The following is a 26,271-nucleotide window of genomic DNA, read 5'->3' as shown; positions in this document are numbered from 1 at the left end:
CCCATTTTTAATGATGTTATTTAATATTTCCCAAACTCGCTTTACGTTGTTTTTATTTTCATTCAGTAGATTATTGAAGTACACTTTTTTACTGTGCTGTGTCATTTCAGTTAGTTTATTTTTATATGACTTACATCTTTGTTCAGTTTCTCTTGTCCTCTGTTTTAAGAATTTTTCATAGAGGTTATTTTTCTTTTTACAAGCATTTTGTAGACCGGTGGTTAACCAAGGGCATTTGGCAAATTTGTTCTTGAATTTATAAACTGGACAGTTCTTATTGTAAAGTAAGCTAAATATTTCTAAAAAAAATGTGTAAGCGATATCGACATCTTTCTCTCTGTACACCGAGTTCCAGTTTTTCTCTTCCAAACACATTCATCAAACTAAATGGAGTACCAATGTAAACACAGAACAAAACAGAATCACTTAACGCTAACGGCCAAATGGGCCCCATTTGTTTTAAAAGTGAGCAGGAAATGTGGGCCCCGAATGGGTTTGTCCGCAGTTTCCATGGAGCCCCCACCTGTGTTTGCCCACATTGGCTTAAGTCAGGGGTCGGGAACCTTTTTGGCCGAGAGAGCCATAAACGCCAAATATTTTTAAATGTAATTTCGAAAGAGCCATACAATAATGTTGTGTCTCTTTCCCACACTGATGCACGGAGACTTAACCTCTTTTAAAGTTCTTTATTCTGGTTACTGTAGACCGCAACAAACGCCGTTCAATTAATTCAGCAACTCCTGAATCTCTCCTGCCGAGACGAGAGAGAGCGCTTCTCCCAACTTTATATTCACCTGCTCCCGCTCCAGCCCCTCCCATTTTCCTTATTCGGCCCATAGCTGAACCCCATTGGTCCAAATTACCTAACAACAGGCTGAGCGACAGAACTGAGAGCCAATCAGATCTCTGCTTGATGCCTTCAATGAACCCCAGAACTTTTAACGCGGCCCGACAGCCAAGTTAAACTCAGTCCGCGACAATATTTTTAAAACTAAATATACAAATGAATGTGTGCATTTGATGTAATTTCAACATTTTTAAAGTACAATAAGTCTGTGGATTCTTTTTAATAACATTGTTATGCTGTTGCAAATAAATGATGAGTATTTCTCGTGGTAGTTTTGCTGATGGTCTAGTCTGGTTGATACGTGGTGAGTTTCTGCTTCATGCAGGCGTTGAGACTTTAAACGGGATCGTAGGTTAGTATGAATGTTCTGTAGATGTGAGACAGACGTGGAGCCAAACACACACTCACACGCTGCAGTGAGTGACGGGCAGTGGGTTTTACGTTTTTACAATCCCTGCGCGATTCACCTGCTGCCTGTCCCCACAACCCCTCACCCCCACCCTCTGCTTTCTTCCTCACACATCCCGTCCCCGCATCTGCGCGCTCTTTCTCAGAGACGGGAGCGCGCAGTTTTAGGCACGGCAATTCACAGGTTTCCGGGTGGTACAAACTCTGTGAAATAGATAATAGTAAACTGATAGTTTTTTCTCCAAGCACTGCTACTACTGCGCGCCTCTGGCATCGCATCGCGCCCGAAAAGGACTGGTCTAATGAAAAAAAGTAAAATTAAAGATTTGTCTGCGAGCCACATGTGACCATCAAAAGAGCCAAATATGGCTCGCGAGCCATAGGTTCCCGACCCCTGGCTTAAGTGGACACTCAGTTGACTGGCTCGCTAAGTTAGTCAGCTGCCCAGTGTACAACTGAGCTGTCCAGTGGGCAGCGGAGCGTCTGGGCAGCACTAGCCAGCTGTCAGATGGACAGCACTGTGCCCACTAAAGCCAATGTGGGCAAACAAAGGTGGGGCCACCATTTTCTGCCCACATTTAAACCATATGGGGCCCACTTGGCCTTGCGGGCTGGGTGAGGATAGCAACACAGAACAGATGAATGTTGGTCGCTGCAGTAACATTGTTGACAAAATTAAGAAACAAAAAAATATATTTTTAATCCTTTCATTTGCTGTTCTCATTTCCCCCCCTTCCAAAGTCTTCTGCCCCCCTCCCACAACCCCATGTAAAATGTTCTAGCTCCGCCACTGGGATTTCCCCTTTGCCTCTGAATCGAAAGCCAACTTCAGCGCCTTTGAGGCAGCTCTGGACGCACGAGGAGGAGCAGCATCTCTCTCTCCGTGCTGCAGCGCATCCCTCCTCCTCGTCTTACTCTGGTGAAGGACCTCTGCTGCTCCACACGTAACACGCCGCGCGGCGTGACGCTTGGATGGACTCCGCCGATGCGCTTTGCTCCTCCTGTCCCCCGTTTGCTCCCTTTGAGCGCGCCTGGTTTCTCCTTTGTCGGATCGTGACGCGCTGCGTGGATTGTCTCTGAGGACCTTGAAGGGGGGGCGAGGGGGGCGGGGGGTTCTCTCGAGCCATGTGGACCCCAAACTCGTCCTTCGGTGGAGACACACTCAGGAGGCGCAGATCGACCCCGATAGACTAGAGCCTCCATCTGCTTTCTTTCTTCTCTAGAAAGAGCCTGAAAGGACGCAGCGACAGACGAGATGGTTCAGAAGAAGTAAGTGGAAAACAAGTTGTGGGAAAAAGAAAAAAGAAAAGTGCAGGATTTTAGTGTTAGATGTGTGAATTAATTTTTTCTGGAAGTTAGATCACTTCAGTGAAGATCTCTGACACTTCTTTAAACATAAAAAACATCATTTACTTGCTTGCTGATGAAGTTGGTTTTTCTGTACTAAACCTGGTCCTAAAGGACCTATTGGAGTAGTTATGTAATCCCATCTCTCTCAAGCTGTTTGGAAAAGAGATTGTGTCAAATTGTGGTACATATTTATTGAGGAAAATTCATCCAGCCGCTGTGGATGCACACCTAATAATCGTTGAGCTGGACATGAGGATGCAAAAGCTGCACATCAGAAGCTGCAGATGTTGGGAGATTATTAGTTTGTTGTTTGACTTGGTCATGTTCAACTCCAAGAGATTTTAAGGTTCTTTGGTGATGAAGAGCACACAGACATTAACTGCCTTCATCCTCACAGTGGCTGCACCTGACCTTCTTGACCCAAAGACTGCAGCCCACAACTCCAAGCCCCGCCTGTCCTTCTCAGCAAAGCCCGTGGTTCTGAACACACCAGAGGATGAGTGCGACACCCGGACCACAGTCATGAGGTGGAAAACTGTGTCTGCCATCTTCTTCCTGGTGGTGCTGTACCTCATCATCGGGGCGACGGTGTTCAGAGCGCTGGAGCAACCCCAGGAAAACTTTCAGAAACTCGCCATTCTTGAGGAAAAACTGAAGTTCCTGGACTTGCATTCCTGCGTAAATGCTTCAGAGCTGGAGGATCTGGTGAAGGTAGGCGAACACATGACTGTGTTTTTCTGTTTTGACTTCTTCATTGACAGAATGTCATTTGTCTGCAGAAAGAAGGCCTTTAAGAATTGATTCAGTTCAGTCTCCGCTGGTGAAAGTGAATACTTACCACGCTCTGATTTTAATTGAACCTCTTTTTTCTTTTTAGTCTGTATCGAATCATGTTTTACAAAAGCTTTTATCTTCTGATATGAAAGCTGTTGCCAACATTTGATGGGGACTTGGTTTTTATTTCACACCATGTCTGAGCTTTTATTTTTTCTCTTGTATACTTCAGTGCTTGAAGCACTGGAGGAAGAATAGAAGGGAAATAGAAACATACCACAATAAATACTGTTCAAAGGTTTTCTCACTGAGCCTTTTTTGTTTAGAAAAATCTTGAAAAACATTTTTTAAAAATGAATGACATAAAAAACTAAAAAGCCTGATAAGAAAATATTGTTTACACAAAAGGCAAAATAAATGTTAAATGTGAGATATTTGCTCATTTTATCCATTGAACAAGCTCACTTCAACAGTGATGCTACTGCTGGTCTCAGATTATTTGCACAGCTGCATGGTCACCATGGTGCAGCACCTCCTCTTTTCAAACAGCTGTCTGAGAATTGAGGTTCTGGATTTTTTTATATTAAATTTGGTCCTGATTTGGGTTTCCAGCTGTTGAAGAGTTGCCGATCGTCTTTGGTCTTAGCTAAGACACATAGCATTGCCTTCAATCATGAGAAATTGAAGAGACTTTGTTAAAAAAATTATTTTGAATGATCAATGGTAAATAGAAAAACGTGGACGGCAGCAGGCTGTCTCAGCAGCTTTGAGAAAAAAAGCCATGTTCTACAAAACACGTGCCACTTTGGAGCAGTACGTTTCAAAATATTGCTAAACATAATTTCAGAGTAAGAGTTGGATTTTGTTTTGCATAGTTTGGCCGGAGGTGCGACTTATACTCAAGTGTGAATAATATTGGAATAAAAAAGATAACAACAACCACTAGAGGGCACTCTAGGTTTGTGTATCAGTATTTGCTACTGAGAAGAACGCAGAAGAAGAAGCGTTGCTTAGTCTTATGCTGGACTTGCCAGGATTGTTCCAAAGGAACCCAGAGGATGAAAAATTTAATGGATTTAGTGATTTGAAGTGATATAAAGAGTTTGTGGAGTTGTTAGCATGTTTTTATGCTATGGTTGTCTGAATAATTGTCCATATGTACGCTAATGTACTAGATTCCTCCTGTGTTCGATGATGCTGAATAAACATCTGTGTTACAATAGTGAACCCTGCAGATATTCAGTCTATTATTGAAATCTATTTTGATTTATCCTTTCAGATGAATTGTCCATTTTTGTTCCAGTATTTTGTTAAATAAATGTCTCCCAAATATTTAATGATCTTTTTCCACTTATAAATGATTTTTTCTTCTTAATCGTGCATTTTTGACTGCTATGACTTATTCTCTAAAGCGTCTAAAGGCTGATGGAGTTGACCCGAAAAATTTAATGTTAATTTATTATTCGAATTGTTTCCATCATCTCCATCATGTCTGCATCTGGCGTCCATCCCTCTGCAACGCAACTCTAGCTTTACACAGAAGTTCTAGTTCCAGTCCATTGACACGTCAATTTCGATGCAAAAAGCCGGAGAAACGGAAAAAAGTTCTGATTGCAAAATATAAACTTCCAGTGTATACTTTAAAAAAAAACTAAAAAAAAACGTTATTTTAAATTTAAGTTGACATGCCCACGCAATAACACATGTTAACAGCGCGGACCACAGACCAGCGTCTGTTTTCGTCATGGATGATGAAAGTTTACTTTTGGAAGTGCAAAAACATCTATCATTTATGACACAAAGCATGTATTTTACAAGAACTAAGTCAGGAAGGAGATTCCGTGAAGTCCTATTGCTTAAGTTTTGGATGAGGTACTTGACAGGGGGGTGGCAAGAAAGGAGAAACCCCTCCTCGGAGGGGGGTGGGCAAAGAGATGCAACGAAGACAGTAAAAAACTAACTGATGATCGTGAGACAGACGCAACTCAAACAAAGATGAGGCTGTTGGCTGCACAGTTTGATGGATCACAGTTTAAGCAGAAGCTTTTCATCCTTTCTGACAGTTTTAGCATCAGCTCATTGTGTTTACTGAAAGCTTGACTCATATTGGATCTTTTTTTTCTTTGGCTTGGCTCTCAAAAAGCTGATTTGAAATCAGTTTGAGTTGGAAAAGTTCCAAAAACAAACCAACTTTGTTCCTTTGATGTTAAAAACATGTTCTTGTGGGCCCGAGTCTACTTTTTTTCTTTTTTCTTTTTGTTAAACCATAGAGTCAAATCGATTTTTTCCCCCTTTTTCTCCAAACCTTGTGAATCAAAGTATAACAATCTGTTGAAAGATGAAAACCAAAGCTTTTACTTTCAAAAACCTGAAATGAGTGTTGCCACAAAACAAACTCAATTTGAGAAATTATGCAACCAAATCAATATAAAATGGTGAAAGAGAGTCACTCAAGACCTCAGACTGCTTGAATTCATAATGTCTAGGTTGAATAATCAATAATTCATCGGAGTAGATCAGCAGGAAGAAATCTTTGGGGTTATTTAAGGATGAGGATTGGAGATTATTATTGCATATTGATATGGTTGGTACATATTTCACTGTTGGTGCAGGTTTGGTCATTATCAGAACAAATAACAACGAGATGACTAATTGCATTGGTAAAAGACATCGAGGCTAAAGTGGAGGATGTATTTCTGTTGGTGTGAGGATATGCAGAAAGTCTATCAACAAAGATTTATAGTTTTCCCGGTAAGCACTTTTGTAATGTTTTTATGAGCTTCTTTACGACATACAGGTTTGAGATTGTAAAAAGATTGTTGTTGTGATGTAGAAAATTCAGGTTGTAAGGGGCTGTAAGCTAGTGGGACGGCCTATAATCAGGGAGCTTTCATCAATGGGGAGGGAAAGATCAACAGTCCTGCCCACAATTCAGAGGTGAATTTCTAATGAGCTCCTGCTGCTCTGCAGAAACTATGTCAGAGAAAACGATGGGTTTTTGGATTTTTGCTAAAAATGGCACGTCAAATATAAAAAATACACCGGAAGAACTTTTACAATAGATCAAAAGAGGATCGGAGTGGGACTTTAACCTCCACATCTGTCACCTGTTTATCTGTAACACAATTTTCAGTTACATTTTTGGTTCTTTGGTCTGTAGTCTGTTCCTGCTGAGGCCTCAAGCCCGTCTAACTCTGTTGAATTTACTCTAGGTTTTCTTTAATGATCATTGATTATTTAGACCCCCTGGCTCCCTTTATTTTGGTTACTTTCCTCTACAAACTCTGACAGGTGCAATAAATTGCAGGATATTGATATCTGCAAGGATAAAAAAATGTAATTAACAATAGTTTACAGTTTTTGTCTTTTTATCTTTGTTGGGGATAGAGACAGAGAAAAAAATATAAAAAAAATATTCATTAAAAAGATTAAAATGTTAGACACTCCAATCGTGCATTTTCACTTCAACTAAAAAGGAGTCACATAGACAAATGTGAATATTTATATGATTATATACACATATTTTGTTTTTTTTTTATTTATGGATGACATGTTTGACTAGAAGCATTTTTGTATACATTTTTAATGCTGCATGGAAGAAAGAGAGTTAAAATGATTGTGTTTGTCTGATGATGCTTCATTTCTGACAAAAAATAAATAAATAACCTGTTGGTGTATCTACAAAACAACTTTTACAGAAATATATTTTATTTATTGCTAGGTATCATGCTATTCCAGTCATTTCTGTGCAAATGAGCTTTGCTCTGCTCCATAAGGGATTGTACCACATGACAGTTATGTGGCGTCAAGATGCTGAGTTAGTGTTTAAACACCATGATGCTTTGCTGCAGTCATCAATCGACGGTTAGATAACGACCTCCTGTCAGGGTGAAATGTGACCAGCTGAGTTATGAAATCTGGAGGCTCAAAACCCTTTAAGCAAACAGACTCCTATAAGCAAATATTTAATTCTATGTTTGCAACAAAATAAAGACAATTAACCAACAGGTGCACCAACGATAAATATGTGAGTCGGCAAGGTCAGAACAAATAACAACCTTTGAGTGGCTGAAAGCCTCTAAGGTGGACATTTGGACGTCCTTCATCTGAACAACAATGTAGTGCACAGAAGAAAAGCACTGCAGGTCTTTAGAGACAAGATTGCAGCTCCTGAAGAGGTCTGTTTGCAAACGGAACCTGAAGGGGAAGGGTCATAAAATTTGTGAGCCTCACAGCAGCTTTAAGGAGTTCCAAGAAATTTAAAGTCAACAAATCATATTATTGTAAATCAGGAGTACCTATATAGATTATTACGGCTTAATTTGCTCTTAAACGTTTCCCTGTGTGTTTTACCTGCAATTTAGCAAATATATTGGTACCCTTAAAACAATAATGACTAGATTAATAATAATCTGAGTAGAGTTAGTTGCCTCTGGGTCAAACCGTCAACCGAATTAAGGTGCTGTTTCCATCACAAACATAAGAGCTGCTTTATGTTCCTTCACAAATCCGAACACGTCTGCCTGTTTTTAAAAGCTTTAATGCTTTAGTGATTTTGGAAGAAGTGGCATCCGCTCGCTTTTACTCAATTATGTGTGCAAACAAACGTGCACTCACACAAGCAGAGGATCAGGCAACAAGACAGAGGAAGACAAAGGAGAAACTCTGTCTTAACGTTTTTGAATGCTGTCAAATACAAACAGGATTTTGTGGGTCAATTTTGGTGCAAATACAGAACAGAAGGTCAGCAAGTTCTTTTATGTAATTCCAAATTGATGATTGTATTGTTTTGTATATTATTCTTGCTTTGATAGCTTGAAATAAACCATTTCAAATCAAATCAAATGATTTTTGCACACAAAAGCAAAAACACTGAGATGCTTCTTTTGAATGTTTTCATTTGGTTTCTCTGTAAATACACTCATCTGTGTTGTAGTTTCACACTGACCTGCTGTTCTGTAGAAAGGTTTAACAAGTTACATAGGAAGATTTAAGATTTTTCTATGGTTGAATGTAATTATCTCTGATCAATAAAGTTTGCCGTTTATTAACACTTATTTAAAACTCAGACATTAATATTGAGAATACCCGTGTTCTTCTGAGATTTCCACTTTAAACAACCTTTTGATAAATCCTTAAGTTGATCTTTTTGTCTTTTGCTTTTGAGTCAATTAGAGCCTTTTAATCATGAAACAAAAAACACATTAAATGCTGTTAGAGATTGCACCACAAAACAAGCTAACTTATTATTTGTTTTAATAAAATCTTTAAAAGCAGGAGAAATTATATAGTTACCTTTGCTTTTTTTCTTTTATTTTTTTTCAGTTATGTTTTCTTATCTTTAGCCATAAAACATATTTACTCTTCTTCCAAGCCCTCCAGAAAAATTTAAAATAGCTTCACGTTGAAAGCTTTAATCAAAACTAATGAACACTTAAATATACAAGTCTTTGTAATATGAATCAATAAAAAAAAATCTTTTTTTAACTGAAAGACTGGACCATGAAGTCTATGTGCTTCATCTGAAAATGACAGATTCTCATCATTTCACTCCCCTTTTAACTGGATGTCCTTTGAAAGATCATTTTCAAAGGACATCCAGAATTCGACTTGCATCAATTGTATTTTTTTTAAGTTTCTCAGTCCATGTTTTACAAAATGCTCACTGGGGGACTCTCTAATCATATGCAGGGATCCTCTTTTTCTTCTTCTTGCTGCAGCAAGTGGTTTCAGCGGTGCGAGCAGGAGTGACTCCAACGGGAAATCTGTCACTCCAGACCAGTCTGTGGGACCTCAGTTCCTCTTTCTTCTTTGCTGGGACTGTTATCACTACAATTGGTGAGAAGCTTCATAACAGATTTCAATATTTAGATTAAAAATGAGATTTATGAGTTGTTATGAAACGTGATGGCGGCAACGTTGTCTTTGGGGACAAATGCGATTTCAAGGATAAGTCTTGCATAAAATTGCACTTATGCTAAAAAGAATATAAATTGTGAAAGCTGCTTCAAAATCATTCATAAAAACAGATAGGAGGGATAAGGTGAAAAAATTTGAATAGAAATCTATTTTTTTCCATATTAAAAAGTGACTGCCTAAAAACCCCAAAACCCTTCCTTTCTTTTTCTCTTTCCATCTGTCATCTGCAGCTGTAAGAGCCCACTTAACAGCAAAAAGAGAACACCCGCCGCACACTCACACATACTGTACGTTCTGACAGCTCATCTGCCTTTTCCAATCGGACCTTGACGGCTCTTCGTGTCTGCTCTGCGGCTCCATGATGAGCTGCGTTTCACTTCTGCGACATGCTGTCAGAGCGACCCCTCTAATGAGAAATTCCCAAAGCCTAACATTTTAATGAACCTGTTTATGAAATGCAGTGATCCTGCCCTTCAGGTCGTCATGTTCACGCAGAGCGTGTGGATGTTTAAGCTCCACGGGCTGCTCCAACTCTTCCCCAGCTTCTTTTAATCATTCTTTCATATTTGTCATTTTTTCTGCCAATTAGAACTCTAGAAACTGTTAGAGGCGCCCAAAAAACCAGATCATGTCATCTGTTCCATTGTATTTCAGGTTTCCAGAGTTTAATTATAGCTTTTACCAAACTCAAACCTTTTACATTGCTGAAACATGACGTTTGTATACACAAAAGTCGTTATATGGCTGTGCTGAAGTAAATAAAGCTTCTTTAAATTTGGGAAATAATGCGAGATAACTTTCAAGCTTCTGCTGCATCTCCTGCTGTTTCCTGGCTGAAGAGCTGCAACACTGACTTGTTCCTTTGGGATTCCTGAAGCCTCTCTCTCCTATAGTTACTACATTTAAATCAGCACAAAAAAGCATATTTACAGCATTTTATAGTTTTTCGTCCATATGAAAGACATTCTCCTTAGAAAGAGTCAGCCTGTTGCTACACTGCGGGTGAATATTACATAACCTACTCAATTTTAGAATGATGAAGGTGAAACTGGGCCCTCTTTAAGAAAATCGTATGAATTATTCAAGCAGACGATGTTCAGGTGAGGTGAAACTCCCTGAAGGACACAAAGTAATTAAAAGCCGAGCAAGTGTAAATTATTATATTTATTATATATATTATTATATATTTTTCCAGATAAAACCCAATATGACTACAAATAACTTTGTAATAAAATTTGAGCTGACTTTAAATCAGGAAACTGGTACTTTTTAAATGCTTCAAATACATGATTTTCTGCTTGGAAATTATTCCAAAGTCAGCTAATAGGTGTTAAAAACTCTTTTCAAAGATGAAGGATAAATCAATAAAAGCCTTTCTGCAGCTTGGACGAAGTAAAAACCGTCCGGTCCAACAAAAAAAAACTGTTACAAATATAGTTAATATGAATAAAGTTTAGCCTTGAATACAAAAGGGGTTTATTCAAATATACACTTCGTGTGTCAGAAGATTCATAACCCCATGTTGTAACAGTAAAATATGACCAACACAAGAGGCCTTCAGCTCTCATCTGCTTGCAGCTGTGCGACAGGACAAAAAAAAAAAGATACATTTGTGATTTTTGTGGACTTTTTTGTGCATAAATCTATATCACAGCAACCATAGATGGTGCAAGTTTCAGTATTCGAGGCTGTGAACGTATACTGTGTAAAACTGAAACAAAAACCGACAACGCCTTACCTCTCTGCTTTCGTGCGAGAGCTGCTTCAGGAAGAGGTCGGGGAAAATAAATTTTAAATGAGTCTGGGTCTTTTCAAGGATTTCTCCTTCATGCCTGAAATTTATTGAAATTCTTCCAAGCCTTTGGCATTAATAATACAGCACAAGACAGGCTATGTAAAAGTTTTCTTGTCTGTCAAAAAAAAAAAGTTTGGTTCATGGAGTTCACACTACCAGAGGGATGGGCAGAGAATCTGTAAAAACCTTTTGTTGAACATTACCTGAGAAGTTTTTTATTTATTTTTGGTTTCCCTCAGGATTTGGGAACATCTCTCCTCACACAGAAGGAGGACGGATCTTCTGTATCATTTACGCCCTACTTGGAATACCTCTTTTTGGGTTCCTGCTAGCTGGAGTTGGAGACCAGTTGGGCACCATTTTTGGGAAGGGCATCGCCAAAGTGGAGAAGATGATTGTGGTGAGACACGTCTTTTACGTGAGTTTACCTTTTTCTCCATCAGTCACAGAAAGAAGGTTTCATGTAAAAATGAAACTGACCCATAATCTAAGCATGAATAACTTTATTTTTTAAATGTACTTTTATGTCTATTTCACAGTGACCCCAACATATTTGGTAGCATTATTTAGTAAAAACTGTAAAAACAAAGAAATGCAATATTAAAAGTCTGAATTATCTGAGCCCATTTGGACTCATTAAAGCTGCTTCCATCTGCATAAGTACTTTAAACGCTTCTATATTTAAATAGGACCCAGCAGGGGGAGGTGTTACTGGACTGACCCTCAGTGTCACTCTGGTACATTGAACTGTGACCACCCCTTAACCTCCTCCATGCAGACAGCTTGCTTGATAATCTAATGATGCCAAGCATGCTGGAGCTCCTCAGACGGCTGCTCTGGCACATTTTCTCATGACTGTGTTTGGGCTTCACGCCTGAATTGAATGAATTTTGTGTTTTGGCCTTGAAAACAGCATTTGGCTTTAGCGCCTCTTAATGCTTAGACACCGCAGGGAGGCACTGGAACCTGACAGTCAGTCTCCTAATCTCATGGTGGAAACTCCAACTCAAGGCCACTGTGCTTGTCTGCTTTGTTTGGTTGGTTCTGCTGCTCCAAACAGCAGCTGAATCAAATCGAATGATGTAAATATGCGTGAGGAACAATAATCTGTGAAGCAGTAAGGATAAGTGAAATGACAACATTGGAAAAGGATGCAACATGTAACCTTACAGAATTCAGAGTGCTATCGCAGATGCACTTTCAAGTTATGTACTTGATTTGAAGGATCATGCATAAAAAATGAAGGATTCAAGAATTAAACCCTGTGGGACTCCATATGTGTGCTCGTTTGTAATCAAAAAAGACCTAACTGTAAATCTAGAGTTTATTATTTGATCTTGGAGGAAGAATAGCAAGTTATCTATTCATTTAGATATTTAGTTTTCATTAAATGTTGACAAAGCTGAAACAAAAGTCTCCAGTTTTAGTGTTGCAGTTTCATTATAACAGCATGGACAACTGCTTTGTTCCTGCAGAAATCCATTAAGATCTGAATTTGCTCTTGTCTTTGCTGCTCCTTGGAGAGCAAGAGGTGCTGAAGTCTCATCTGAAACAATAGAACCAGATCCAGAACAGCTTTATTGTTCCCCTAGAAAAAATTTAAAGCTTTGTTTTTAGCTTTTTCCATTTTATATTGTTACATTCTCCTTGTATTTTGTACATCACAAAAAGAGCTTCCCAATCTACTGATCTGTGTTCTGTTGGCTCTTTATAGTTCCACCTTCAGACACACTCTGCTCCGGGCTTATGTAACTGAAGGGGAAAGGGCATGATGCACAGCAAACCAGCTGAGAGCCGTCACCTCGAGTGGAAAGGCTGCACAGACATGAGCTGCATGCGGAATTTATTTTCCAAGATGAGACAACTATGGCAGAAAAGCAACTCAAGAGCTCAAATGGACTTGACATTTCCACAGTTACAGTAGACTGAGCTACTCTTCAGGCTGTAACTGTTCAGGACACCAACTATACAACAACTCTATAGAGCAAAACAGAAAAAGAATAGAATATGCCCTTTTAGCCCTTCTGCTTTGAATTTTAGTTACACTTACTTGATTGGATAAATGCTGAGACACTTTCTCTCAAACAAAACTGAAATTGTGTTCATAAAATCTTCAGCAAGCTTTCAGCTACTGCAGCCATTGCAGGATGGAAACTCAGTTTAATAGCTTTTGAACATTTACTGAAAATGAATGGGAAAAGCTTTCAAATCTTTAAAGACTCTTAGAACCAAGATCTCCAAACTTTCAGCTGGAAAGGTTGTGTGCAGCTTAAACAGTTTAGCAGAGATTAGGCTCTGCTTAAGTGTTTTTATATGATTGTGGATAAAATTGTTAAAAATTAATTCTGACTGATTTAGAGTTTCTAAAGGATTTCTATCCATGATTTTAGGGCTGATGACATGATACTGGTACCTTTATCAAAGCTCGACCGTTTTTTGTCTTTTTAACATTTTTAAGTAAGTCAACCCAATCACTCAAAAATATTTTAGCTATATTCTACTTTCTTCATCAAATTGTCTCTATTTTCATTCATTTTGTACTTCATGTACTTGAATAAGCTATTAGACTGTTTTTCTGCTGTTTTGCAACCTGTTGTATTTTTAGGTTTAATGTTTCTATCCGTCACATTACATTAATGAGCATTTGTAATGTTTTAAGACTATGTAAGCCTTTCTCCACATCTTTTAGTGTCATTAATGAACTGTTTTAATGGTTAGCGTTCATAATGTAAATTTTCTATTTGTTTTTTTAAGTAATTAAATCATTTATCTGGTTCTGTTCCTGTCATGGACTCACCTGGATTGAGTTTTTAATCATCGCAGCTTCTCTTTTTGTTAACTTTTCAGCAGGAAATGTAATTAAATGCTTTTCAGTTACTTATGATCTTTTGATCTCATCTGCCTTTTGTTATAACAATATGTACATATACCGCATCTTTCGTAGCATGGCATCTTTTTTTTATATAGTTTGGCCTGGGGTGTGACTTATAGATGACTTTTTCTCTTCTTTATTGTGCTTTTTTTTGCTGCTGCAACTGGTACTCTGGAGAGACTTGCAGTGCAAATACAGTTATCTAGTGTCATTATTTGGGTTTGTTAGTTTAATTCATAATATCATACCAAATCATAGTTGATAGAAAACTTCTTCATGTTTCAGCTTTACATGTTTAAAACATAAATATTCTGTGTTTTTGTTTAACTAAGGCATGTTTCAGTTAATTTAATCAATTGTTTTAAGCTATCGCCCACCTCTGCTTTGTCAGCAACTTCAAATGACAAGATCCATTTGACTCTTGTTTTTCAGTCTGTTCCCTTCTCTCCATAATTGTTCCTTCAGAAGTGGAAAGTCAGCCAGACGAAAATCCGAGTCATCTCCACGCTGCTCTTCATCCTGTTCGGGTGCCTCATTTTCGTGGCCCTGCCTGCTGTCATCTTCAAGCACATCGAAGGCTGGAGCACCCTCGAATCCATCTACTTTGTCGTCATCACGCTCACCACCATCGGTTTTGGAGACTTTGTCGCAGGAGAAAAAGGTCACCTGACTGAGGGTATGTCACATTTCATGTTAATTCATGGTTGGCTGTGATTTGCACGTCTGCCACCCGGATAAGAATGAGTGTATTTTTAGCCGAGTGATTCTTCAGCCAGCTTGACTCAGACATTTGCTGGGTGGTAATAATCCTCCCACTGCTGTAATTTTCTTCTGTAGTTCATTCTTCGTTTGTGATGCTTTTTCCTTTATTTCTCTTACTCTACAAAGCAATTATGAGTTAAATCTAATCTTTGCTGCAAGAAAGTAATTAATGAAATGTTGTTGATGAGTATTTAATAGGATTTATTTCAATCAGTGGGAATTAGGGGTGTAAGGACTCATTTTATTGGATTCTTAACATAATTTGTGATTGACCATACGACTCATAATCTATCTATATTGGTTCATTTAGAATGAGATCCAATTAAATCCAAATTCACTGACCTAAAATCTATCCAGGACATCTTTAGCTAAAAATTCAGCTAGTGTGACTTTTGACTTGAACGTGTGTTCGAGCGACCACTTTCAATGAAAAGTATATAAAAATGTATGTAAATGTGTTACGGACTTCGGTATTTAAAACCCTGGCGTTCATGCATCGCTACACAAGTTTTAAAGTTAGTTTTTTTGGACACTTGGAATAAATTACATGGCAATTCAGCACATGTAAAAAGTTAAGCCAGTAGAACTTTGATCAGTTGAGTACTGAGATTTGGTAGTGACCAATGGAAATTGTTATTTTCAAAACACAGAAGTACTAACCATTTGACACCAAGTCTTTCATATAACGGAATAGAGCTTTGAAAGAAAAAAACCTGGAGCAAGATTTACGAGATTCGTGAGATTTGCACCACTTCGACATTTCTCACCAAGCCTCTTGCAACTGTGAGTACATGAGCTAGTATTGGGTAGCGAAGGACCTGTGTGAACACCGTATGCTTAAAGCACGTTTGAAAACCCAAATGGGGTATACACATACCCGGAACGAAGCATCAGAGAACAGTGCAGGTGAAGTTTTCCAGATTCCTTGTGTTTTTTGCAAGATAATAAAGTGTAAATGAAATATGTGTCCCAAACAAACAAGTAAACAAGAATGAATGAATGTCAAATCCATTCACATTTTAGTTTCCTACAGTTCAGTCCATTGTTGTTTTCCCACATCCAAATAATTCAAAGGGAACATTTTTCAGAATATTCAACAACACTGTATGGTCATGTGACTTTGCTAAACTTGCTAAAGTGTTTCCACACATTGGAGTGGAATGATGGACTGATCAGTTTTTGCTGCATCACATGTATGTTGTCCGCTGTGATGGTACCTGGTCGTTCTTACATTATAGTAAAATATACCTACCAAGTCTCATCCAAATGGTATTTTCCAATATAGATCAAAATTGATTTTTTTTTTCATTTTGAAAATATTTTATAGCGGTATAGGTCAATTTGATTACCAATTTGTCTCAGAGAGATTGATCTGAGACAATCATATTTTGATTAATTAAATTAAGGTCATGAATCACTAAACCCCTTGAAGGAATTCAAGTATACATTTTATTTTTTAAAGTAAGTTCCAAGAAAAATTGTTACCAGTGTAAAATTGTGAAATAGTTACCCAAAACATTAAATAATAATTCCACTACATTTTTAAAGCTACATTAAATGCATTTGTTTTATTTACTTGATTCACAAGGGGTATAAGCAGGAAAAAAGAGAATAGCGTGGGAGTAACTAGCATATGTTCAGGTTGGACTCTGTGTTTGACTGAACCCACTTGGCAAACAACTGAACAGATTGCAAAAATCTGGAACACAGAGCTGCTAAATGAAACTTCACTCTGCAGGCCTAATGATTATAGATTACATTACCTCCAGCAGTCCCCCTGAGTTACAGTAAACTAATTAGCTAGGACTGCTGTTTTAAAAAAAACAACCTAATGGATCATCATTAGGGAACACAACACACTCTGGGCAGCATATATATATATATATATATATATATATATATATATATATATATATATATATATATATATATATATATATATATATATATATATATATATATATATATATATATATATATATATATGTATATGTATATGTATATATATATATATATGTATATGTATATGTATATATATATATATATATATATATATATATATATATATATATATATATATATATATGTATATGTATATAAGTCTTTTGGCAGTTCTTTGGACTTTTTTTGCAGCAAACTTTAACTCAATACTCACTCCAACACGTCCTCTCAAGCAGTGGGATACTGGGAATTTGGGTTTTGATTTTATTACAGTGCTAGTATCGCTGATATCGATATCAACACTGGGGATACTATTAATCTTAATTTTCTAAATATATGTCCTCCATCGTGACAAAAATGCCACAAGAACATGTTAAAACGCCAAAAACACCTAATTAAATTGGAGTGTGTTTTTAAAAAAGTGAAGAGCATTAGGAACATTTAGAAAAAACATCAGAAAAAGCTGTAGATAATCAGTATAAAAGTGATAGCACTCATTGTTTGTAAATACTTAATAACTTAAAACCTAATGGCAACAAATACAGAAAAACAGCACTGGGCCAAAAATAGAGCCTTGTTGGACCCCAGAGATGAGAATAGCTGTAGTGAAAGAAAAATCATTAAGTGTTACTTTAAAGGTTCTGCAAGAAAGATATGACTTAAGCCACGAGGGGACGGTCGGCTGAGATAGATATCTGATAAATATAGAATGATCTACACTGTCAAACACTGCCATAATATCCGGCATCAGGACCAGCTGAACAGGCTTTTTGGAGATAAAACTAATTTGGCTTTTTCAGGAGTGTAGACTCAGTAGTGTGTTTTGATCTAAAACCAGATAGAATTGTTTTCTAAAATAAGATTTTCTAACAACTGAGTGCAGCCATTTAAAAAAAAAACTTTAAAAAATCTTGCATAAAAATGATAAAAAAGAAAAATTTGAAGATAAATCAAAAACACGGATAGAGCTTCTTTTTTTTTAAAGAAGCTTGATAACAGCAAATGTATTCCTACCTAGAACCCTGTATGAAATGAGACAGCTGTTAATAGAAAACAATAGAACTGTTCCCTTACTACAGTACGTGACACAATTCTGCTGTAAGATGGACCTCTTTGAAAGGTTTGGATGCCATTATGTCTAAAGGACAATAGAGACATCTTCTACACATTTTGAGGATGTTAAGAAAGAAAGAAATGTTTATCAATATAAAAATAAAGGAGCAGGAAAGCTTACTTTTGAAGCTGTCATAGACCAGCTCTCTGTCCGACTCATAAAACCTTTGTTGTTTTGTTCTATGTTTTTTTTCTGCAGGTGGGTCAGAGAGCCTAGAATACCTCAACTACTACAAACCTGTGGTGTGGTTCTGGATCCTGGTCGGTTTGGCATACTTTGCTGCTGTGCTCAGTATGATTGGAGACTGGTTTAGGGTCATCTCAAAGAAAACTAAAGAGGAGGTAAGAAAAAGATCATTTCCAATGTCACAATGTAAACACAAGCAGGGGACTGGAAAACTGCACAGAAACAAAGGGGGTAGTTTCAGAAGGTCAAAGATAACAAGGCAACTGACAGCAAAGTTCATGGTTTATCTAATGTGGAAACACAGCCCTTGACTTATATCTTATTGGAGGCCATGTCGTGCTGATTAATCTTTACTGTATAAATGTATAACAATAAATCCACTTGCACTGCCCTCAATATGTAACAAGCTATTTCTTGTGTTGCTCCGCCCCTGCTGACACACTGTCTCCTCTGATTGATTGTCTACTCAGAGTTTAACATTATCTTTCATGTAGACAACCATCTTTTCCTTCGACAATTTCATACCAGTCAATTATTTACAGTGCTATTCAGCTGGTTGGTTTGTCTTCTATAAGAAAAATATAGAACAGTTTTAAAACAAAGCATAACCTATTTCATCATTGTACATTTACGACAATGCTCAGTGATGGCTGAAACACACCCATTGGCACCCATTGTGTTGTGTATATTTTCAGCAGATTCCTGGCTAACACCTCATTAAAGAAGCAGCTTTCTGGACAAAATTATCGACATCTTTTAGTTGCGTTCTAAAAATAAGCAGCGATAGGTGAAATCCTCAAAGTAGGATTATAGATGTTTTAAAGCCATAAAACCCCTCACTACACACTTAATACACTTTTATCAGACAGACTTAAAGTTTAAACCTTTGTAGAAAAATAAGTCTAAGATTATAGAATGAAAATAAAGATCTCCTCGCGATTCAAAATTTATGTGGATTTGGCAAGTTGTACACATTCTGTACAATCAATCACGGAGGAGATTGATTGACAACGTCAACAGCCAATCAGTACTCAGAGTACCCACATAACCAGTGCAAGACCACGAAAGGTGAACCGCATTATTGCAAGGGACCACTGTACTAGAATTGTTCACAAAGTTGACTTCTGTAAAATAGTTCAAACAAATCCTTCCACAGCTGTTTCTCTATTTAGGAAAATAAACTGCATCCACTGCAGTATGAAATAAAGAAAGGACTCTTGGTAACAAAGGACAGTTGTCTCTCACAGCTAAAACCACACATCTGAAGCATCCTGAAGTATCTAAAAAGTGTTGCATAACCCATTTTCCCTTGCTGAATTCTGTGACAACTAACGTTTTGCGACCAGCTGAACCACCTCCTGGGGCGTCCTGACCTATCAGACATTCATTGACATTTGATTATTCAAATCTCCTCCTCATAATTGGCTAAATCACACCCCAATTTAATTAAAAGGCTCATTTGGATCTTTTGATAGCATTTTTTGTACACAATGTTCAGGCTAAATCTTTAGCTGAAAAACTAAATCATTTAGCGAAAGATGCATCACTTTAAATCCATTAAACACACTTATTTTTTTACAGCAGTTACTCTAATACGTTGTTTACCAAATGAGCATAAATAAAATATTACAAGCTGGGGGACAAATGCAGTAAGTTCAAAGATGTGCTCATGGCAACAGACCAAACTGACCTCCAGGTTTTCAGGTTCACTCCTAAAGACATAAATCTAAAGTGATGAGCATCCAGGCTGGCATTGCCGTTTGAAGTAAACACCATCTCCTTAAGGATACCTGTTAGTGCCAAGTGAAAAATAAACTGCTCTACTGACATCACTTACATTCAAAGGGCTGGGGGCAGCCACCGATTTTAGTTCTTTGTTCAGTGACATAGGAAAGAGAAGGTTGCAGTCATTTTTAAGTGCACAGCTGTGGAGGCTAAGCTCTGCAGAGAATTAAATTACTAAGAAAAGGTTTTCATCGAGAGGGCTGGTGGTGCAGGAGGCGGGGTGACAGTGAGCAAAGAGCAAGGATGGAGATGAGTATTGTTTCTCCATGTGCTCTCACATGTGCTATGCATTAAGACTCAAGGACTTCCCCACCTTCACCTCAAAGAAGAATAACTCAGCCTGGTGAAGGAGGTCTAATTCATTCTGAAGGTGAAGCGTTTCTGCAAACATGAATACAATAAACAGCCCACAAATGTTTTTGCTGGGGAGGAAGCGGTTCACACAAGGTTCAACTAGAAAAACGGGAACTCAAAGGATTCAAATGATGCATCAAAAGATGACTTTTATCGCAGACATCTGTTTTCTGCCTGGCAAACATTCAGCATCTGCTGTGATTACAGTAATTACACGGGACAGTCATCTGTTCTCCTCGGTTATACATTTATTTTTGATTTTCACATATCCTGTTGACATTTCTGACAAAGTGACCATTAACTGCAACCACTCGGTGAAGGTTATGAAGTTCATTTGTGTGCTTCGTTAATGTGTCGGAGTGCTTCAGGAAAGAGCTGCTCGATACATGTCTAAGGAAATGAATTAACTTACAATTTCTTTGATAATTGGTCAATCGTTCCTCATAAGGCTTAAAGACCCACTTAGATGAAAATCCTGTTTTAGATGCTTTTAAGATGTTCTTGTGGCATTTAGCATACTTCTAGCATGATGATGGAGGACATATATAAATAAAATTCAGAGTTAAATTGCCTCAAAGTGAAAATTTTAGTTGGAAAAAGCTTGTAGGTGGGACGTAGAAGCTAGTCACCCGCTCCCTGCTCTAAACCATTCTCACTTGTGGACGACTAGATTCATGTATATCTTTTTTTTCCTGGTCCAAGCTGGTATCTTTCTCAAAACTGTACGGCTGGATAGCTCCAAAATTGCTTTGTATTTTTGTTACACTGGTAATGTGAGGTTGGGGGTGTTAGGGGCTGTAAGCTAGCGGGAGAGAGTGTAGACGAATGGATGATGGTCAGAGTTAAATTTCTAATCAACCACTGCCGCTCTGTAGAAACTATGTCCTAAAACGACACAGGTTTTTGGATTTAGCCGGAAACGTCACACATGTATTTATAAGACCACTGGGAATTCTTTTACAACAGATCAAAAGAGGACTGGAGGGGCACTTTAACAACCCTTTCACGACACTCTGCATGACTGAGAGCTGGTCAGACTCTGTGTTTGGCAGGGCAGATAACAAACTATAGATTAAAAGGAACACTTTGCCGTGGTTGCTTTTGGTGACAATATTCCTTGTTGCTCTGCAGGTTGGAGAGTTTCGTGCACACGCTGCCGAGTGGACAGCCAATGTATCCGCTGAGTTCAAAGAGACCCGCAGGCGGCTCAGCGTCGACATTTATGACAGGTTTCAGCGAGCGGCATCCATCAAGCGCAAGCTGTCATCCGAGCTGGGAATGAACACGTCCCTCAACCCTGAAATCACTCCTGGCAAGAGAACGTTGTCAGCCAACCTTTGTGAGGACAGAGATGCCTACCCTAACCTGACTCTCTCGCTCAGTCCCGTTCCCGGCGCCCTGACCCGGAACGGCAGCCTGTTCTTGAACGGGCTCAGCCCAGACTACGCCGACCGGCAGGAAGTTGCCATTGTTGAAAACCTCAAATGAGAAGCAGAAAGTTTTTTTTTATTCTAACAGAACTGATTGGTATTGGAAACACAAACATGCGCCTGTGCTAATCGATTGAGCGTCACCCACGCCGTGCCCGTCTGCGCTCATTACGGAGATTGTTTTTCTCAAGCACAGATCAATCCTCAAGCTGTGCGCAACCGTGCGCCGGTCTGTCCCACACAGTCACAAAGAAAGGACTATATACATAAATTAAAAAAGAAATATTTCTGTTTCCCTGCCAGTCTGATTGGCAGCCTTGTCACTGAGCCAAGCTGAAGAATGTTTTTCCCTGGCTGGAACAAAAGATTGTATCTGAGGCGGGAAGGAAACAAAGGCCCGCATCCTTTCCGCATGAAAAACACGTGTGCATTCGGATATAGGAAGCAATAGATGCGTCTTTGTTAACAGCTGTTTGGGTTTCTACTAAGAGAATCCTCTACAGACTGGGAGTCTTGTGCCGGAGGAAAAGTCTTTTTTTTGTCCTGTTTTCTTCTGTCATTTTCTTACATTGTATGGATCCGTATGCCTTGCATTCACCGGTCTGTCGTCCCTCACTGAAGCAATGAATGTTTTTAGATTTCATCTCAAGTAATAATCCACCAGTGCCTTATTGAAAATCCCAGTGAACACTGAACAGCAACGACTTCTAAACAGCTGAGAAGCTTTTTCTGAAGCTCAGTTGTGATAATGTTTTTAGCATGTTATTTAACGCTCCCAAGCCCTCCTCCGTTTTAAGAAGAGTATTTAGTATGCATGAGACACGAGTGGACAAACTGAGATGAGTGCTGCACCGCTCCACCCTACTCCACCTTCAACCAAAGGAAAGATCCCGATCTTCAGTCTGATTGGAGCATGCTGAGTGATTTATTTTTAAATCTCCTGCACTTTTTCCCATGAAACTGGAACACAGAACATTATTTTCTGCATATGAATGTTAAGGTCTTTCATATTTTGCCAGTACTGAATGTACACCACCAGAAACCTTTTCACTCTTTGTGTTCAACTGCCAACACTCAACTCTGTAGAGGTGACTGAAGCACATAGGAATAGATGCATTACTCTAAACAAAGCCCCTCTGTGGCTAAATGTGATTGAAATAAATTAATTAGGAGGATTGCTTCTTACACAAAGTAAAAATCTGCTTGTTGTTTATGGTGCATGCTTAGGGCCTTAAACACTCCTGTTGCTTTTATTATATTCAGCATCTGTTATGTAAAAGGTTTCTTTCAGTGTCAGATCCTGTTGCAGCAGGAAATAAAAACAAGTTCCAGAGTAAAATCATGTTTAAGTTATAAATAAAACTTCTCAAAATTCACAGAAACTCATTACATTTTTGTTTCTGATTAGTTCTCATGTAGTCAGGTTACTAACGGCTTTTTCTCAGATAACATGATTATCATGTAAACTGGAAGTTTAGTTTTAAAGGGCCTCTATCATGCTATGCTTTAGGCTTTTATAGTAAATAATATCCGTGTAATTGAAAATATATTACCTTTTGTACACATTAAATTTTAGTTTTATTAGTTTTCTCTTTTAATTCTTTTACAACCCAGAAGTAAGACGACTCGATCTCTGAGGCTCCGCCTTTCGCTAGTTATGGGTACCGCCCATTTCATGACGTCAACCTATAATGGGCCTCGGTAGTCTGTCAACGAAAACAAACAACATCCAAACTTTTGCAAAGATGGATGTGCATATTGTGCTTATAAAAGGAAAGCGTTTTAGCCGATCAGCGATAAAACGCACGTGGGTGTGTGTGTGTTAGCCTGGAGGCAGACTCTTCCTGTTCTCACTTTGTTATGTCACAATGTGAGGACCCACTTGTTTTCATGGATTGGGAGGGGCTGGGGCTCAGAGCACAGGTTTTTAGCGGAATACTAAGAGTGAAGGGGAAAATGGATTTTGCATGATATAACCCCTTCAAAAACCACGTAGGTGATCAAAAAGACCTGGTTATAAGAGATTGATTTGATTAAACCAGGAAATTTATTCATATGAATTTCACCTCGTTGGAAACACCAATGAAGTGTTCACTCTGACTCAGCAATCCACCCTTCAGATTAACCATGATCCCTTTGAATTTGACTACACCGCTGCTGTTTTACAGCAACTATGGGAGAATGTGATGTTAGTTGCCTGAAAAAAGTCAGTGCCTCACTTATGCCTGAGCATAAAGCAACCTTTAAAAGTAAAGTGTTGGAGGTGTGAAATCAGGTTACCAGAGCATGCGTAAACTGATTTCCTGTTTAACCAAATGACTTTCTAAAGTCCCATGACCACACTTAAGCTGCTCAGTTTCGCCTTTTCTTTTTCTTAAAGGTGAAGCAAAATTGCCATTTCTGCTTTAATGTGGGACAAGAAAAAAGATGCTGTTTTTTTTTTTGACTGGAGTCATCTCTCCACTAAGCATACATTAAATATACATAATGTTGCTGAAGCTGAAGGATTTAAATTGTGTTAAATTATTTAACGCACTTTTGCAGCAGAATACACAGTACTGCCCAAAGGTTTAAGCATGTGAAGATAATGCTGTGAACAAAGAATGCTTTCAGGAATAGAACTAATTATGGTTGCTTTATTAATGTTATTAATTTATAAATAAAATTGAGTGAATAAAAGAAAAAACCTAAATGAAATCAGTATTTGGTCCCTTTTGCCTTTAAACCAGCTTCAATTCCTAATAGACAAAAACAGGGATTATAGACAGGTACACAGGAAACTCAGTACAGTTGATTAAAAACACATCAAGCTTATTATCTCGAAATCCAAACAGATGAAAAAAACCATCTTTTTTGTTTTTATTTTTTAATTTATTTAAACTTAATTTTACCAGGAAGTCCCACTGAGATAGGATATATTATTTAAGGGAGACCTGGGCAGAAAGACACCATCACAATAAAAACATACTGTTAAAACAAAAAATTAGAAATAAAATAACATTAAGATGAACAGGATAACAATAATAAAAAGTTAAAATCATGAGTTTTACAGTCAGATTATTAAGATTATTATGACATGTGCATCTACTGTCTGGAGAAGTCTGTCCAGAGTAGTGGTCCTGGTGGAAGTGTTGCAACCTTAAAGCCAAACCTCCAAGGTGGAAACAAGACCAAACAACTCAATCATGCAGGGAAAAAATAAAAGCTAAGGTGCAAAGAAATGGCAGAAGGTGCTCTGGACCGATAAAATAAATCTGATTGAATTGGTGCTGTTTTGAAGACAAAAGGTGGTCAAATCAAACTTTAATCCATTTAGATTTTTCTTTTGTTCTTTTACTGCATTTTGTTAATTGATAAAAATAAATAAGACTTTTGTTGTTTTAAAGCAGTTTTTACGCAGCATTTCATCAAATCTGTGCAGTTCTGTATGTTCTAATTACAGTGGAAACCACTACACCAAATATTTATGCATTTCAAAGGTTATATCACGGTTACAGCCAGCTGTCATGTGACTACGGTAATTAGATCAGATGGGTAAATCCCTTATTTTAACAACAAAAACACTTTCTCTTTTATTGTAAATATTCAGTCAACTGCATACACCCAAACTCCCTAAATTACATGTTTATTTGTTGTTCTTATGTTAACCCTTGTGCTATCTTAGATGACCCCACCCTTACTTTGACGTGTTCTCCCTACCATGACAAAGGTGGATAAAGGTGGAAAGATTTAATGTAATCCATGGACACCAGTGAAGATCACAAATCATTGAAGAAAAAAGGTTCAGCGCACTGTCTAGTGCAGGGGTCGGGAACCTTTTTGGCCAAGAGAGCCATAAATGCCACATATTTTGAAATGTAATTTCGAAAGAGCCATACAATAATGTAGTGTCCCTTCCCCACACTGAGGCACGGAGACTTAACCTCTTTTAAAGTTCTTTATTCTGGTTACTGCAGACCGCAACAAACGCCGTTCAATTAATTCAGCAACTCCTGAATCTCTCCCGCCGACACGAGAGCGCTTCTCCCAACTTTATATTCCCCTGCTCCCGCTGCAGCCCTCCCATTTCCTTATTCGGCCCATAGCTGAACCCCATTGGTCCAAACTACCTAACAACAGGCTGAGCGACAGAACTTAGGGCCAATCAGATCTCTGCTTGACGCGTTCAATGAACTCCAGAACTTTTAACGCGGCCCAACAGCCATCCAACTCAGTCCGCGACAATTTGTTTAAAACTAAATACACAAATGAATGTGTGCATTTGATTTAATTTCAACATTTTTAAAGTACAATAAGTCTGTGGATTCTTTTTAATAACATTGTTATTCTGTTGCTAATAAATGATGAGTATTTCTCGTGGTAGTTTTGCTGATGGTCTAGTCTGGTTGATACGTGGTGAGTTTCTGCTTCGTTCAGGCGTTGAGACTTTAAACGTGATCGTAGGTCTGAATGTTCTGTAGATGTGAGACATTCTTATCACATGCAGACGCGGAGCCAAACACACACTCACACGCTGCAGTGAGTGACGGGAAGCGGGTTTTACGTTTTTACAATCCCTGCGCGATTCACCTGCTGCCTGTCCCCACAACACCTCAGCCCCACCCTCTGCTTTCTCCCTCACACATCCCGTCCCCGCATCTGCGCGCTCTTTCTCAGAGACGGGAGCGCGTAGTTTTAGGCGCGTCAATTCACAGGTTTCCAGCTGGTACAAACTCTGTGAAATAATAGATAATA

At 38.3% G+C, this 26,271-nt stretch overlaps 1 protein-coding gene across 2 annotated transcripts; it reads left to right on the top strand.

Moving 5' to 3' along the window:
- The first annotated feature begins 2,140 nt into the window (after positions 1–2,140).
- On the top strand, positions 2,141–24,520 carry kcnk2b (potassium channel, subfamily K, member 2b). Of its 2 annotated transcripts, none has more exons than XM_011491938.4 (7): positions 2,141–2,524; positions 3,003–3,316; positions 9,100–9,217; positions 11,333–11,511; positions 14,431–14,641; positions 17,981–18,123; positions 21,239–24,520. In XM_011491938.4, coding segments are annotated over exons 1-7 (1,323 nt in total). In that variant the 5' UTR covers positions 2,141–2,523; the 3' UTR covers positions 21,596–24,520. The 2 variants fall into 2 exon arrangements, with proteins under 2 accessions (XP_011490240.1, XP_004083802.2); XM_004083754.5 differs by having other exon boundaries at positions 2,196–2,524; positions 11,333–11,493; positions 21,239–24,223.
- The last annotated feature ends 1,751 nt before the right edge of the window (positions 24,521–26,271 follow it).

The sequence above is a fragment of the Oryzias latipes genome, chromosome 24 (genome assembly GCF_053564925.1).
Source record: "Oryzias latipes strain Hd-rR chromosome 24, Olatipes_Hd-rR_3.1".
Taxonomy (NCBI): Eukaryota; Metazoa; Chordata; class Actinopteri; order Beloniformes; family Adrianichthyidae; genus Oryzias; species Oryzias latipes.
Note: the sequence above shows the minus strand (reverse complement) of the source record. Positions and strands in the feature narration are given on the sequence as shown.